The sequence below is a fragment of the Chlorocebus sabaeus genome, chromosome 1 (genome assembly GCF_047675955.1).
Source record: "Chlorocebus sabaeus isolate Y175 chromosome 1, mChlSab1.0.hap1, whole genome shotgun sequence".
Classification (NCBI taxonomy): Eukaryota; Metazoa; Chordata; class Mammalia; order Primates; family Cercopithecidae; genus Chlorocebus; species Chlorocebus sabaeus.
In genome coordinates, this window is record NC_132904.1 from 51365788 (window position 1) to 51384149 (window position 18362).

An 18362-nucleotide genomic window follows, 5' to 3' on the forward strand; every position below is an offset into this window, starting at 1 on the left:
AGTATCACTATGTAATTCTATCCTCTTCACTATTCTCCCTCTCTTATCTATTAGGTCTTTCTAGTAATGGCTGCCCTTGAAATATTTTGTCTGCAAAGTTTGAGAGATAAAAATAATTTTACGTCAATAGAAAAGCTGTTGCGTAACGACACTATTTAGAGTGTGCTATGGTTTGACTGTGTCCCCAAAAATCCATGTGTTGGAGACTTTATCCCTATTGTGAAAGTACTGGGAAGGGCCCAATAAATGTTGATTGGATCATGAGGATGGAGCCCTAATAAATGGATTAATGTAGTTAATTTCAGGAGTCGGTCAGTTATCAAGATAGCTGGTTATTATAAAAGTGAGCCCAGCCCTTCGTGTTTTCTCTTGCCCAAGTTCTCTTGCCTTTCTACCTTCTGTTATAGATGACACAGCATGAAGGCCCTTGCCTGCTGGTGAATTGCTTTTGGACTTTCCAGCCTCCAGAACCATAAGCTAAATAAATTCCTGTTCATTATAAACTACCCAGTATCAGATATTCTGTTACAACAACGGAAAATGGACTAAGAGTAAGATTTTAATAGGACGGATGAAGCCACAAGATGGCTGAGGTTTAAAAGGCACATTGTTGGTAATAAGCAAAAATACAATTCTTTTTTTTCCCTTTAAACTCTATTGGACTTGAAAAAAGTACCAATTTTTATATACCTTGCTTGGTACATTGGAAATAACATGGGCTTTTTGTTAGAATGGAATTTTAATCTTATCTCTAAGATTTGCTCATATATGAAACAGGATAATAATATAGAGTTGTTTTAAGGTTTAAATAGGAGAAAATATATAAACTTCCTAGAACATCGATAATGAAAATAGAATAAGTGGTCTCCATACACTGTGCATTTGTCTTTGTTTTGTTCTTGCATATATCATTACCATTAATTGATACTATCTGGAAATAGTGTCCCAAGGAGCAATTATTTATTTTGTTACTGTAGTTTTGAAGATTCTATCCCGCAACCCCCACCTCCTGTTTGGACAGAATGTCCTAGAGAAGGGGAAGTAATTGCATCGTCCTTTTCTCAGTTAACTTTTGGCAGTCTCCTGAATACCTGCCCCTAGCCAACAGGCCCAGTGGTTCCAGCCTCTGTACAGATGATTTCTAGATTATTTTGAATTTAAATTTATTTCTGTCATGCCTAAACGTAATAATGAATAGTGAGATATTTTCCAGGAATTTTGTTTTCAGTAGTCTGGTAATTATTTTTTGATGATTACAAGATCCAAACAACAATAAACTTTAGTTTGTCTAGACATTGGGGATTCAAGTGCCAGATTCTGAGGGACCTTTTTATAGTAAGGAGTGTAGATCTAGGAAATGAGGAGCCATTCAGTTTTTAGGAAGGCCTTTCTGATTACAGCAAAGCCAGTATGAAAATGAACGGTGGGATTGGGGGCGGAGCAAGATGGCCGAATAGGAACAGCTCGTCTCCAACTCCTAGTGCCAGCGACACAGAAGACCGGTGATTTCTGCATTGTCAACTGAGGTACTGGGTTCATCTCACTAGGGAGTGCCGGACAATCGGTGCTGGTCAGCTGCTGCAGCCCGACCAGCGAGAGCTGAAGCAGGGCGAGGCATCGCCTCACCTGGGAAGTGCAAGGGGGAAGGGAATCCCTTTTCCTAGCCAGGGGAACTGAGACACACAACACCTGGAAAATCGGGTAACTCCCACCCCAATACTGCGCTTTAAGCAGATGGACACACCAGGAGATTGTATCCCACACCTGGCCGGGAGGGTCCCACGCCCACGGAGCCTCCCTCATTGCTGGCACAGCAGTCTGCAATCTAACCGCAAGGCAGCAGTGAGGCTGGGGGAGGGGCGCCTGCCATTGCTGAGGCTTAAGTAGGTAAACAAAGCCGCTGGGAAGCTGGAACTGGGTGGAGCTCACAGCAGCTCAAGGAAACCTGCCTGTCTCTGTAGACTCCACCTCTGGGGACAGGGCACACCTAAACAACAACAAAAGCAGCAGAAACCTCTGCAGACGCAAACGACTCTGTCTGACAGCTTTGAAGAGAGCAGTGGATCTCCCAACACGGAGGTTGAGATCTGAGAAGGGACAGACTGCCTGTTCAAGTGGGTCCCTGACCCCTGAGTAGCCTAACTGGGAGACATCCCCCACTAGGGGCAGTCTGACACCCCACACCTCACAGGGTGGAGTACACCCCTGAGAGGAAGCTTCCAAAGCAAGAATCAGACAGGTACACTCGCCGTTCAGCAATATTCTATCTTCTGCAGCCTCTGCTGCTGATACCCAGGCAAACAGGGTCTGGAGTGGACCTCAAGCAATCTCCAACAGACCTACAGCTGAGGGTCCTGACTGTTAGAAGGAAAACTATCAAACAGGAAGGACACCTACACCAAAACCCCATCAGTACGTCACCATCATCAAAGACCAGAGGCAGATAAAACCACAAAGATGGGGAAAAAGCAGGGCAGAAAAGCTGGAAATTCAAAAAATAAGAGCACATCTCCCCCGGCAAAGGAGCGCAGCTCATCGCCAACAACGGATCAAAGCTGGACGGAGAATGACTTTGACGATATGAGAGAAGAAGGCTTCAGTCCATCAAACTTCTCAGAGCTAAAGGAGGAATTATGTACCCAGCGCAAAGAAACTAAAAATCTTGAAAAAAAAGTGAATTGATAGCTAGAGTAATTAATGCAGAGAAGGTCATAAACGAAATGAAAGAGATGAAAACCATGACACGAGAAATACGTGACAAATGCACAAGCTTCAGTAACTGACTCGATCAACTGGAAGAAAGAGTATCAGCGATTGAGGATCAAATGAAGGAAATGAAGCGAGAAGAGAAACCAAAAGAAAAAAGAAGAAAAAGAAATGAACAAAGCCTGCAAGAAGTATGGGATTATGTAAAAAGACCAAATGTACGTCTGATTGGGGTGCCTGAAAGTGAGGGGGAAAATGGAACCAAGTTGGAAAACACTCTTCAGGATATCATCCAGGAGAACTTCCCCAACCTAGTAGGGCAGGCCAACATTCAAATCCAGGAAATACAGAGAACGCCACAAAGATACTCCTCGAGAAGAGCAACTCCAAGACACATAATTGCCAGATTCACCAAAGTTGAAATGAAGGAAAAAATCTTAAGGGCAGCCAGAGAGAAAGGTTGGGTTACCCACAAAGGGAAGCCCATCAGACTAACAGCAGATCTCTCGGCAGAAACTCTGCAAGCCAGAAGAGAGTGGGGGCCAATATTCAACATTCTTAAAGAAAAGAATTTTAAACCCAGAATTTCATATCCAGCCAAACTAAGTTTCATAAGTGAAGGAGAAATAAAATCCTTTACAGATAAGCAAATGCTTAGAGATTTTGTCACCACCAGGCCTGCCTTACAAGAGACCCTGAAGGAAGCACTAAACATGGAAAGGAACAACTGGTACCAGCCATTGCAAAAACATGCCAAAATGTAAAGACCATCGAGGCTAGGAAGAAACTGCATCAACTAACGAGCAAAATAACCAGTTAATATCATAATAGCAGGATCATGTTCACACATAACAATATTAACCTTAAATGTAAATGGACTAAATGCTCCAGTTAAAAGACACAGACTGGCAAACTGGATAAAGAGTCAAGACCCATCAGTCTACTGTATTCAGGAGACCCATCTCACATGCAGAGACATACATAGGCTCAAAATAAAGGGATGGAGGAAGATTTACCAAGCAAATGGAGAACAAAAAAAAGGAGGGGTTGCAATACTAGTCTCTGATAAAACAGACTTTAAACCATCAAAGATCAAAAGAGACAAAGAAGGCCATTACATAATGGTAAAGGGATCAATTCAACAGGAAGAGCTAACTATCCTAAATATATATGCACCCAATACAGGAGCACCCAGATTCATAAAGCAAGTCCTTAGAGACTTACAAAGAGACTTAGACTCCCATACAATAATAATGGGAGACTTCAACACTCCACTGTCAACATTAGACAGATCAACGAGACAGAAAGTTAACAAGGATATCCAGGAATTGAACTCATCTCTGCAGCAAGCAGACCTAATAGACATCTATAGAACTCTCCACCCCAAATCAACGGAATATACATTCTTCTCAGCACCACATCGCACTTATTCCAAAATTGACCACATAATTGGAAGTAAAGCACTCCTCAGCAAATGTACAAGAACAGAAATTATAACAAACTGTCTCTCAGGCCACAGTGCAATCAAACTAGAACTCAGGACTAAGAAAATCAATCAAAACCGCTCAACTACATGGAAACTGAACAACCTGCTCCTGAATGACTACTGGGTACATAACGAAATGAAGGCAGAAATAAAGATGTTCTTTGAAACCAATGAGAACAAAGATACAACATACCAGAATCTCTGGGACACATTTAAAGCAGTGTGTAGAGGGAAATTTATAGCACTAAATGCCCACAAGAGAAAGCAGGAAAGATCTAAAATTGACACTCTAACATCACAATTAAAAGAACTAGAGAAGCAAGAGCAAACACATTCAAAAGCTAGCAGAAGGCAAGAAATAACTAAGATCAGAGCAGAACTGAAGGAGATACACAAAAAACCCTCCAAAAAATCAATGAATCCAGGAGTTGGTTTTTTGAAAAGATCAATAAAATTGACAGACTGCTAGCAAGACTAATAAAGAAGAAAAGAGAGAAGAATCAAATAGACACAATAAAAAATGATAAAGGGAATATCACCACCGACCCCACAGAAATACAAACTACCATCAAAGAATACTATAAACACCTCTACGCAAATAAACTAGAAAATCTACAAGAAATGGATAATTTCCTGGACACTTACACTCTTCCAAGACTAAAGCAGGAAGAAGTTGAATCCCTGAATAGACCAATAACAGGCTCTGAAATTGAGGCAATAATTAATAGCCTACCAACCAAAAAAAGTCCAGGACTAGATGGATTCACAGCTGAATTCTACCAGAGGTACAAGGAGGAGCTGGTACCATTTCTTCTGAAACTATTCCAATCAATTGAAAAAGAGGGAATCCTCCCTAACTTATTTTATGAGGCCAACATCATCCTGATACCAAAGCCTGGCAGAGACACAACAAAAAAAGAGAATTTTAGACCAATATCCCTGATGAACATCGATGCAAAAATCCTCAATAAAATACTGGCAAACTGGATTCAGCAGCACATCAAAAAGCTTATCCACCATGATCAAGTGGGCTTCATCCCTGGGATGCAAGGCTGGTTCAACATTCGCAAATCAATAAACATAATCCAGCATATAAACAGAACCAAAGACAAGAACCACATGATTATCTCAATAGATGCAGAAAAGGCTTTTGACAAAATTCAACAGCCCTTCATGCTAAAAACGCTCAATAAATTCGGTATTGATGGAACATACCTCAAAATAATAAGAGCTATTTATGACAAACCCACAGCCAATATCATACTGAATGGGCAAAAACTGGAAAAATTCCCTTTGAAACTGGCACAAGACAGGGATGCCCTCTCTCACCACTCCTATTCAACATAGTGTTGGAAGTTCTGGCTAGGGCAATCAGGCAAGAGAAAGAAATCAAGGGTATTCAGTTAGGAAAAGAAGAAGTCAAATTGTCCCTCTTTGAAGATGACATGATTGTATATTTAGAAAACCCCATTGTCTCAGCCCAAAATCTCCTTAAGCTGATAAGCAACTTCAGCAAAGTCTCAGGATACAAAATTAATATGCAAAAATCACAAGCATTCTTATACACCTGTAACAGACAAACAGAGAGCCAAATCATGAATGAACTTCCATTCACAATCGCCTCAAAGAGAATAAAATACCTAGGAATCCAACTTACAAGGGATGTAAAAGACCTCTTCAAGGAGAGCTACAAACCACTGCTCAGTAAAATAAAAGAGGACACAAATAAATGGAAGAACATACCATGCTCATGGATAGGAAGAATCAATATCGTGAAAATGGCCATACTGCCTAAGCTTATTTATAGATTCAATGCCATCCCCATCAAGCTACCAATGAGTTTCTTCACAGAATTGGAAAAAACTGCTTTAAAGTTCATATGGAACCAAAAAAGAGCCCGCATCTCCAAGACAATCCTAAGTCAAAAGAACAAAGCTGGAGGCATCACGCTACCTGACTTCAAACTATACTACAAGGCTACAGTAACCAAAACAGCATGGTACAGGTACCAAAACAGAGATATAGACCAATGGAACAGAACCGAGTCCTCAGAAATAATACCACACATCTACAGCCATCTGATCTTTGACAAACCTGAGAGAAACAAGAAATGGGGAAAGGATTCCCTATTTAATAAATGGTGCTGGGAAAATTGGCTAGCCATAAGTAGAAAGCTGAAACTGGATCCTTTCCTTACTCTTTATACGAAAATTAATTCAAGATGGATTAGAGACTTAAATGTTAGACCTAATACCATAAAGATCCTAGAAGAAAACCTAGGTAGTACCATTCAGGACATAGGCATGGGCAAAGACTTCATGTCTAAAACACCAAAAGCAATGGCAGCAAAAGCCAAAATTGACAAATGGGATCTAATTAAATTAAAGAGCTTCTGCACAGCAAAAGAAACTACCATCAGAGTTAACAGGCAACCTACAGAATGGGAGAAAATTTTTGCAATCTACTCATCTGACAAAGGGCTAATATCCAGAACCTACAAAGAACTCAAACAAATTTACAAGAAAAAAACAAACAACCCCATCAAAAAGTGGGTAAAGGATATGAACAGACATTTCTCAAAAGAAGACATTCATACAGCCAACAGACACATGAAAAAATGCTCATCACCACTGGCCATCAGAGAAATGCAAATCAAAACCACAATGAGATACCATCTCACACCAGTTAGAATGGCAGTCATTAAAATGTCAGGAAACAACAGGTGCTGGAGAGGCTGTGGAGATATAGGAACACTTTCACACTGTTGGTGGGATTGTAAACTAGTTCAACCATTATGGAAAACAGTATGGCGATTCCTCAAAGATCTAGAACTAGATGTACCATATGACCCAGCCATCCCATTACTGGGTATATACCCAAAGGATTATAAATCATGCTGCTATAAAGACACATGCACACGTATGTTTATTGTGGCACTATTCACAATAGCAAAGACTTGGAATCAACCCAAATGTCCATCAGTGACAGACTAGATTAAGAAAATGTGGCACATATACACCATGGAATACTATGCAGCCATAAAAAAGGATGAGTTTGTGTCCTTTGTAGGGACATGAATACAGCTGGAAACCATCATTCTTAGGAAACTATCGCAAGAACAGAAAACCAAACACCGCATGTTCTCACTCATAGGTGGGAACTGAACAATGAGATCACTTGGACTCAGGAAGGGGAACATCACACACCGGGGCCTATCATGGGGAGGGGGGAGGGGGGAGGGATTGCATTGGGAGTTATACCTGATGTAAATGACGAGTTGATGGGTGCTGACGAGTTGATGGGTGCAGCACACCCACATGGCACAAGTATACATATGTAGCAAACCTGCACGTTATGCACATGTACCCTAGAACTTAAAGTATAATAATAATAATAATTTAAAAAAAGAAAAGAAAAAAATTGAACGGTGGTAAGGAGGTCAGCCAACATTTTTACTGATAGATAAGGGCTTAAATAAAGGCAGCAGTCGTATGAATGAAAGGGAGAGGAGTCAAAAGAAGATTCTAAAGTAGACTTGGTGTGGGGAAATGAGAAAGAAGTAAAGGATGATTTCAAAGTTTTTAGCTTGATGAGTAGAAATGACATTAATTGATGTGATAGGCCAAGATGATGAGACTGACCATTGAAGTTGGGGTGCCTATTAAAGAATTCAGATAGTAATAATGCAAACATAGATTCTATGTAGTGTGTAAATCCTGATGTTTGCAAGGGTTTGGTCCTCATTTCTGTTTTGTTTCCTGTCTCTCTTGACGTAGCAAGTAGAGAAGAGAGGAAGATGGAATCCTAATGAACGCCAAGATTTAATGATGGTGAAGGATGAGGCAACAGTAGAACTTGAATAGAAGTGCTACAGGTGGGAGAGAGATGCAGGATATGGAATCATGAGAGGAGTCTTTTTTCCCCTTTCCACGATGAGTTTTTTGAGCACAGGAATAATGTCTAACTTACTTCACCACCTTGCATATTGGCATATTATAGTAAATGCTTGTAAGTGCTTGACTGAATGAATGAATGAATGAATGAAATCAGACAAATATACTGTCACTGAATATGGCACAGAGGATGGTTAAAAATGAAGAGATTATTAGATATTATAAAATAGTATATAACATGTGCCAGTGGCCTTTCAACCATTTACAGTTATAACGTAGCTTATTGATAAAATTTAAAAACACTAGCATTTTTTTGTAATTTTACACAAACATAAAACACGTTATGTTTGTATAGGCAAACATAGGCATAGTTTTTCCAAACATCTCAACTTGAATTCCACTTATTTTTTTTAGTATGCTTGTAACCCTATGACTACTGGGAGTGAGGGCTGGGGAAAAATCTTTCATGTGGTAATACCTAAGTTTTATTGACAGATGAAATGTGAGTATGATTTTTCAGCTGATTTTTGAGCACTTTCGTCTGAACATTCTTTACTTTCTATGGCTTGCTGTGAAATACATGCTGATTACTTTAAGTAGGATTGATTAGGAAAACATATAGGTATTTCCCTCCTGCCACCTGTTTACCATCCAGTGTAATAGTGGTAGAAAATCTGAATCTGAATTTGCCTTGTTTATCTGTTCCTCGTAGTTAGCTTTTTGGTCACTGCCACCCATGGTTTAGGATCATTCTTCCCTCAGTGGACATCTGTGGCTATCCTATTCGGAAGAATATCTGATAGTTAAGGATAAGGAAGAGATAAAATGCTCTTCAAAGATATGTTAGTCTGTATTCCCAGATATTCTGGAGGCTGCATTGGGAGGATCACTTGAGCTCAGGAGTTGGAGACTGCAGTGAGTTATGATTGCATCATTGTACTCCACTCTGGGTGACAGATTGAGACCCTGTCTCGAAAGAAATGGCTAGGGGCGATGGCTCATGCCTATAATCTCACCACTTTGGGAGGCTGAGGTGGGAGGATCACTTGAGGCCCAGAGTTCAAAGAAAGAGTTAAAGAAAAAGAAAAAGAAGAGGAGAGAGAGAAAGACAGAGAAAGAGAGAAGAAAGAAAAGAAAACTTAATCCCTGAAATAGTTTATACTTGAGGATATGTAGAATAAGGAAAAAGTGTTCTAAATCTCATTCTACAGAATCTACCAAACTTCTACTTCTTATTTTCTCTCATTGTTTCTTTCTGCTATCTTTATACCTTTTGTATCTCATTTGGTGACTACTTTTTTTCTGACTTTCTCCTTTGTTTCTCCAATTTGTTCATTCTCCCCATTTTCTTCTCTTTGACCTCATCTCTTCAGTACAGATAACTAGTCATAAAGCAAAATTGAGGTTTTTAAAAGTTTTTTTGTATTGAATACATTTTTATTTTCATAATCTAAAATTCAGATGAGATCAACATACTTTTATGTACAAAATAATTCATGGTTTTTATATCATCTAATACCTGATTGATTTGTGATACAATCATTCTTAAGGAAATAACAAATAGGAAATAGGGTTCCTTTTCCAGGGGCAGGCAGCAAATAAACTATGTGGCATTTGCTCAGGAATTTGCATCAGTCATTGATTCAAAGGAAGAATTTGAATCAGCAGTTCTTCTGTCTCCGTCTTTTATTTTTATTTAACTCATGGATCTACCTACATATTTATATATTTATTATATTAAATGCTCATTTAATATAATAAATATATAATTTCTTCGTGAAATTTTACTGCAATACTACATAAAACTCAGGAAAGCAGGCCGGGCGCGGTGGCTCAAGCCTGTAATCCCAGCACTTTGGGAGGCCCAGAGGGGCGGATCACGAGGTCAAGAGATGCAGACCATCCTGGCTAACACAGGGAAACCCCGTCTCCACTAAAAATACAAAAAATTAGCCGAGCGTCCTGGCAGGCGCCTGTAGTCCCAGCTACTCGGGAGGCTGAGGCAGGAGAATGGCGTGAACCTGGGAGGCGAGCGTTCGGTGAGCTGAGATCGCACCACTTGCACTCCAACCTGGGCGACAGTGCGAGACTCCGTCTCAAAAAAAAAACAAAAAACTCAGGAAAGTATAGTATTTTCCTAGTTTTGGAATTTCCCTTTGACTTTTATGTACAACTCCACCTCACCTCCCCCCATCAAATCCATCTTGGAAAAGTATATAGAAGGTATACAGGAGTGGGTGTCAGGGAACCTGAGTTCCAGTCCAAATTGTATCACTTTGTTTAAATTGCTTAACTTCATTTGGTTTCTCTTTTGGTGTCTGCAATTTCTGAAAATCAAATCATCTATTTCCAAACAAATACTTTAGTCTCAGCATTTTTCAAGATCAAGATTTTGTTCTATATAGTGAATTATCATTGTTCTTTGTAATACCGTTTAGCAGCATTGTGACCTTTGGCAAAGTTACTAAAATTCTGAGGCTTTCTAGTCTGTATATGGGGATCATAATGCCTACCTTGCAAGATGATTGTGAAGATTAAATTGGATAGTGAATGTGGTTTAAAAGTGTTTAGCTCAGATATTCTGTAAAGCTGTTGTTAAGTGAGTTTCCTTATCATTTCATTTGACTGTAGTAGAAATAGCAGTTACAAGCCTCACATGTGAAAAGGCATGAAGTATATGAATTGAATTGATAAAACATTTTTATGGTTATTGCACTATAAGGAAACATCAGAATGTTTACATACATTTATTTTTGAGTAAAAATTAAATTTCTATTCAGAGTTTTTAACTTCATTAAAGAAATAATCATTAAAGAAATAATAACATTGGTTATTTGTTTTTACTATATGCTTTCCTAAGCATCTTAAGCTTTTAGTAATTAGGAAATGTGTTCCAAGTGAAATTTTGTCTAAAAGAATCATTCTGTGAAATTGTTTTTGCCTTTTTGGTACCATAATGATATTTGGATACATGAGGTACCTATACAGCAGTTGTTTAAGTATATTTACTAAATATAAATAGCACATTATTAAACTGTTACATAGTGGTAGCAGATTTAATAGACAAATCAAATGAAAAGTACCTAAAAAGACCTCTGGTGTTTATTTTAATTTGATTTGTGGCATTTGTATGGTTAGTATTTTATAATCTATTCATCACTTTAAAAATATATCACCATAGGCAAGTCTGTACAATTCTATGACTATTTTATTCTGCATGGAATAGATTTAAAGGTCAACACTGCTCTTTTATGTAGGTTATGGGTGCTACATGTGTGCTTTCAGAGCAGTAGTGTGAGGAAGCTTGGAGTGGGATGGCAGGACGGCCTCATCCCTATGACGGTAACTCCAGTGATCCAGAGAATTGGGATCGGAAATTGCATAGTAGACCTCGTAAACTTTATAAACATTCAAGGTAGGTAGAAAACATGTATTTCGCATATGAAAACTCTGATGAAACTGATTGTAAAGAATACTGCTGCATTTGGTTGTGGCAATTCCTGTCAGAGGATGGAGGATATTTTACAAAACATTATGAATGTTTATCTGTCTCCATAGATAACTGTTGGAGAAACATTTCTTTTTAATTTTTTAATATTTGTATTTCTGTCTCTAAAGATGGTAAAAATCTCCCTAGTTGACCCCATGAATAAATGCTATAATTTACTTAACTGGGGACTCTCACATGACAGGTTAGTTCTTTGTATTTAAAACTCTCTAATAGGAATGTATTTTGTGCTCTAAATACATTGTATACCTTACACAGGATAATATATAGATTTATGTCAGCATTTGCTTCCTACATTTTTAACTGAGTTTTATATTGTGTTGTTATCCTCCTTATTAATGAGAAAAATTAATCTTTCTGGAATGACTCTACTGGTTTATTTAAAGTTTGCTGCATGAAATAAAATTCATTTCAAGTTTCAGCCCATCTATCTATTATTTTTAAAACTTTCATTTTCTGCTGTGTAACTTAATGAGGAATACCTCATTTTATACACTTTGATCTGAAATTTTAAGATGTTAATTGACAACTCAGAAACCTCACATATTACAGGTATGTAAGCATGTTTTCATAAAACAAAATCTTCTATGAATATTATTTAGGGCATATTATTGAGCATTTAACTTACTTGAATATAAATTTCTCCTTACCACTGATAACAAATATCAGCTTTCTTGAAAAAAAAAAAAAGCCGTAATATTGTAATAATGAAATAGTTTTTGTGATTTTAAAGAAATAGTTCAGATACTTCATACACTATAGCTAGAAAATTTGAGTGATTGGTACTTTTTAAGTCTCCTGATAATATGTTCACCTTTATTGTGGACTTTTATTGTGATGAGGTCTAAAATGTTAATATTAAGTTGACATTTTTATAATTCATAAGTCCATGCCAAATGGTATGAGTGTTTTTTTATTTTTTTATGTTTGTTCATTCTGTGTGTGTGTGTGTGTGTGTGTGTGAGCATCCAAACTGGGGCTTTTGTTCTTTTTCTTTACTTCATAGAAATTATTTTGTCATTTAGATTAAAGAGATGTTGGTTTTACCAGGTGTGGTGGTTCATGCCTTTAATCCCAACACTTTGGGATGCTGAAGCAGGCAGATCACTTGAGGTCGGGAGTTTGAGACCAGCCTGGCCAACATGACAAAACCCCATCTGTACTAAAAATACAAAAATTAGCCAGGAATGGTGGCATGCACCTGTAATTCCAGCTGCTTGGGAGACTGAGTCATGAGAATTGCTTGAACCTGGTAGGCGGAGGTTACAGTAGGCCACTGCATTCCAGCTGGGGTGACAGAGTGAGATTCTGTCTCCAAAAAAAAAAAAAAAAAGTATTGGTTTTATCACATTAAATGTGAGGCTGTATTTATATCTACTATGTTATATATATATATGTGTATTTTTTTCAAGTGAATTATATAGTATTCATCCTAGTTCTTGCTGTTTTTCTGCTGAGGTATAATACTGCATTATATAATGAAGAGGTGACAAGGGAGAAAATAAGCCATTGTTTTATAAAAGCTACATACATAACAGCGGGAAAAATTTATAAAAATGAACAGTACATTTTTCATTATTGTTTCATTGTCAATAACAAATACCAAAGCTCTTCTTGATAGCTGTAACATCAGTAACTTTTTAGTGCTGTTTTTACTCTTTTTTTTTTTTTTGAAATGGGTTCTCACTTTGTCAGTCAGGCTAGAGTGCAGTGGCACCATCTCAACTTACTGCAACCTCTGCTTCCTAGGCTTAAGCAATCCTCCCTCCTCAGCCTCTGGAGTACCTAGGACTACAGACATGCACCACCACCACCACAAGCTAATTGGAGCTATTTTTAGGTAGACTGCAGCAGTATTTAGGGTTATTTGAGTGAAGAACATTAAAATAAAATGGAAAATAAATACCAGTGAATGGATTTTTTTTTTTTTAATGCAAAGACTATGAAGTCCTTTAAATGAGTTTATTTTAGCCTCATTCATGGAAAATCTGCTCAAGGAAGAACTTTTAGAGACCTCCTGTCCCTATATTCTTAGGAACGTATAACTTAGGACACTTATAAAGTATGATTTGACTTTTTTAAAGTGTTACTTTTTTAATTGATAGTAAATTAATTGAGAGGTTTTAAAAAGTAATAGCAGGTATTAATGAGAACTTGCCTTCAGTTCAGGAGAGATTCAAAAGTGTACTGTTATGGAATGGTTTAGTGTCCACGTATGGAACTATTAGAGGACAGTAAGTCACTTAAACTGTGGTAATGAGTTGTAAAATAAGGGTTCAGAGAAGGAATCATTATCAGCTTGAGTAGGTGAAAATGAGACTTGAGCTAATCCTGGATGATTAGAGTATTAGGTAGATGGAGGACATTTCTGGCAGGGATCTTCAGATTACCTTGCCTGGAACTGAAGGTGGAGCTCTGTGGATAGTATTATTGTTCCCATTTGGCAAATGAAAAAAAAATGAAATTAGTAAACTTGCCCAGGACCATCTAACTTGTAAATAGCAGAGCTGGGATTTATAAACAAGTTTCTCATTGTTTTCTTTTTCAAATTTTAAATAGCTTATTATGGTGCAAAATTGAACAGATGTAATGAACCCCTGGTATTCATCACCTAGCTTTAAGTTACCAACTCATGACTGATTTTGTTTCATTATGCCTCTCCTACTCTCATTCCTTTTTTGAATATTGTGTATTTTATTTAGGTATGTTTGAGTAAAAGAAAACAAGACTAAACACTGGCTGATGTTAGGGGTTTATTTTTCTTTTATATAAGAAATCCGGAGATAGGCAATGGCAGATGCATGTTTAGTGGCTTAAGGATGTTAGGGTCAAAAATCTCTTATTTTCTTGGCTTTCCTCTCATTATCACAAGGTGGATATTATAGTTCCATATATCATGTTCACTTTCTAGACAAGAAGGAAAAAGGGTACAATGGAAAAGGGCTTCATTTATATCAGGAAATGAAATTTTCTCAGAAATTTCCAGCAGATATCTGCTTATAAACCAGTCATTGGCTAGAGTCATGTCATATGGCCATCTCTGGATCAGGGAGACTGAGAAATATGGTTTTTAAATTGGGCACATTGTCACCTTGAACAGTTGGGCATTTAAATCTATAACGTAAGGAAATAAGCGTACTTTATTGTTTAGATTTTATAGATAATCTAAATTTTGTCTTGTTGAAATTTGTGTTTTGTTCTTTTTATGTTTTGGAATAGCTAGACTTTTTCTAGTCTTGTATTTTTGATTTTTTCCCTACTTTTCCTTGCTGGCTAGCATAAAAATAAATTTTTTGATTTATAAAAGTAACAGCAACAGTTACTATCTAATGTGTGTTTACCATGAAGGTTTGAGAGTTTGGGAGCATTGCCTTGTGGTTTCTGTTCTATCTAAACAACTTTAGGTACTTTAAAAAATTATTTCAGTATTACATTTTATTTTTGATCATTTTCTTTCTTCTTTTTTCAAAAGATGAAAAAATTTTAAAAACTGGCACATAATCGTGTATATTTATGGGGTACATAGTGATATGATTTGTGTATCATACAGTGATCATATCAGAGTAAGTAGCAAGTCCATCATCTCAAATATTTATCTTTTTTTGTGTTGGGAACATTCAGTAAAAGGTGCTTTCTTTTTTAAACTTTTCCTTTGAATGTAGGTATATATCTCTTTAAAAAATGTATTTACAGTTAGAGAAACTAATCTGAACATGGATGGACTTTTAGGGTGCCTATGGTCTCTCAGCAGGTCTATATGATTGAATTTGTGTAAGATTTACTGAATTGGTTTAAAATTAGTTTTAAAATTACTGAATTTGTTTATAAGTTGCTCAACTTATTTCTGGGTGAGTAGTTGTATAGTTATATAGAGAGTGCATTAGTTGTATACTTGTGTGATATCTATATAGAACAGCTTGATAGCCTGCTGAAGATGTTAAAGATCATTTCAGTTGAAATGTATTTGGTCTGGTTTTGTGACAACTTCTTTTTAAATTTTGAGTTAGAGGAGTTTTTGCTATTTAAAAAAGAAAAAGAAAAGCACTTTTTCTGTATAAGGAGGTTAAAATGTCGAGATAGATGTTACACTAAAAGCTCTTATATATTTGAATTGGGTGGAATATGACCATATAAAACTCAGGTCTGCAGTCCACTCAGGTTATTAAAGATAAATGGATGATACATTGAGTATGGACTATGCCGCAAGGTTTCATTCCCACATGGAAGTACGCATGCTCGTTTCTCCTGAGACTGCATAAAGTCTGAACGTTCCAGTTTCCCTTTTAAATCACTTCATAGCCCTAGCAGCAGTTTAGAAATGCAAAAGTTTGGTTGCTTTAAAGAATAGTTCTTGAGTGGATTCTTAATTAAGTACAATAATATTTTCTCTTTGATTTTAAAGAGCTTTATTGTCCAGAATGGATACCCAATAAAATATTGAAAGGAAAAAGAAAGTTAGCTGTATCCTAGTTTTCTAAACCCTGGCAAGCTGGCAGAGCTAGAATTAGCTTTACAGATGGCATTTGGCAACATATCTACATATCTCTAAGCCCTCAACTCCTGCGTTTTGTTATGCCTGTCTATCAATTACAATATCCAATCACTGCTCAGAGATGGAAAAATGGGACGATCACAGCTCACACGATGCTGTTTTGTTAGAAACGTCAGTGCTGCACAACCCACGGCTGAGTCAGTGTCTGTGAGAAAATAAACTGAATTAATATGTAGAGGGGGTTGTATCTCTGAACATTTAAAGCCTAAATATTGCAACAGCATTATTACACAGTAGAGGGAGGAAGCTAAAGGAAGTCTATGGACAGGTGAGGTAGGGGGAGATTGGGGAATTTTCTGATTGTTCAGAGGAATCTTGAAGATGATGGAAATATCAGATGTGCTAAAGTTTCCTAGTAATGCCCAAGGATGCTGACCTGGCTTTCAGTGCTTCATTGTTTGAAAGAGCAGAGTCCCTTTATACTCTGATTTCAAAATTTTTTTCTTGTTTTTGTGTGTCTACCTTGGCATATACTAAAGGAAGGTGTGTATTCATTTATTACATGATATCTCTGGGTTATAATTATTTACATATATGAATTTGAAAGAAAGATTGAGAGGGATATGTGTGACCTTTGTTTTATTATGATCATTTACATGACTAAAGATAAAAGATCATATGTCTGATTTTCAGTTTAATGACAAGTTACTTAAAATAAATGAAATATGTTTTTATTGTTTTCGTGGGTTTGATGCATTGTGTTTGGTGTTGTTTTTTATGAATATCATTAAAAATTTAAGGAGAATAATTTTGAAATAATATTTTTGATGTATTTGAAAATAAATTCAAGATAAATGAAATAATTGAAATAATTTTCTAAAGAAGGAATTGAATATATTTTTACATTTGGATGAACTAAGGGTTAACTGAACCATTTATGTATAGTATTTTACAGAACTGAATGTACTTAAATGATAAAGCTCTAATTGGTTAAAATGACTTTCTTTCAAGTCAAAGAACCCAGAATCTGAATAGATGATCTAACTACTGCCACTGAGGTTTTGGATTAGTGAATATTAATTTTCAACCAGACAAAATTTTTAAATAAGGATAATGGTTTTTCCTGTGAAATTTTAAATCTTAACAGATGATATTACTTACTTTATTAGGAAATTTTACAACAATTTAAAACATTTTGAATAATGGTTTTATTCCTTCTGTCTTTATTACCCTTATCCTGCTGATCCTTAATTTTATATGGACTTTTGGGATATACAGCATTTTCAATTTACTTTGTTTTTAATGTATTTAAATGGTTTATAACATTCTTTCCTTGAAGTGTAAGGAAGTTCTTTTAATTTCCCCCATTTAATTTCTAAAAGTTTGAATGGTCATCTTATGGTTGTCATGACTTATTTATATAGTTCTGTTCGTGGTATGTTGTATTGACCTTTTTTGTGGCTTAGGGTCCAGAAATGTTTTTCTAAGCTTGTTAAATAGAGTTTTAAAAGCAGAATCTCAAGCTAGACCTTTTAATCTTATACTTTGTAGGATACTTTCCCCTGGTTCTGCTGATTCTTTTAAGATAATAATGTCTGTCTTATTGTGAAAATGATACATATTCATTAGGTAAATTTGGTAAGCCCAGAAAAACATATAGAATAAAATGAAAATAAGTTTTTCTATTGTCAAAAGAAAACTAAATATTTTGTCATATAGCCTATTTTTTCTATGTATATATAAAAATATAAAATAACACATATGCACTTAAAAAGACATTACTGTAGTACTGTTATGTAACCTATCCTTGAAAAAAAAGAAATTTAATTATGAACATCCTTTAGTCATGAAGTGATCTTCTATTGCATAATTTTAAAAGATTACATAGTGTTTTGTACATATATATTTTGTAATTTGTTTCACCAATCCGCATTTTTCTGATAATTGATCAGAGAAAAGATTAGCATGATTTCACAGCATAAATATCTCCACAAAGAAAGAATGTTGTAAGGAGTTAAGTAAAAATATAATTTTGATTAGTTTTCTGACACAGAAAAATCTTCAGTGTCATTACACAGTGAAGCCTTTAAAGACATACCCATTACTTTTAAAACAAAGCAAATAGTAAGATAACCATAATAGAGTATACAAAATAAATAAAAAATCAGGAAAACTAGAGCTCAGATGAACTGAGACTTCAGAAAAATGCCAAGACCACCAAAAAAGTTTTCTTATGTTACATTTAATGTAAGAAGAATAATCAAGGAAAGTATAATA

General features: G+C 36.3%; 1 protein-coding gene across 7 annotated transcripts in view; it reads left to right on the forward strand.

Annotated features, from left to right (window-relative positions):
* BTBD10 (BTB domain containing 10) overlaps nucleotides 1-18362 on the forward strand; it is a 76676-nt gene that overhangs the window by 14962 nt on the left and 43352 nt on the right. For 3 of the 7 annotated variants that reach the window (XM_073018182.1, XM_008006382.3, XM_008006376.2), the window contains one exon: nucleotides 11343-11500. The exons of 3 other annotated variants lie outside the window; for them this stretch is intronic. In XM_073018182.1, coding sequence (XP_072874283.1) covers nucleotides 11400-11500 — 101 coding nt within the window. In that variant the 5' untranslated portion in view covers nucleotides 11343-11399. Of the gene's footprint in view, nucleotides 1-11342; nucleotides 11501-15369; nucleotides 16629-18362 lie in introns of those variants that run through there. One more of the 7 variants, XM_008006370.3, reaches the window with a different exon arrangement.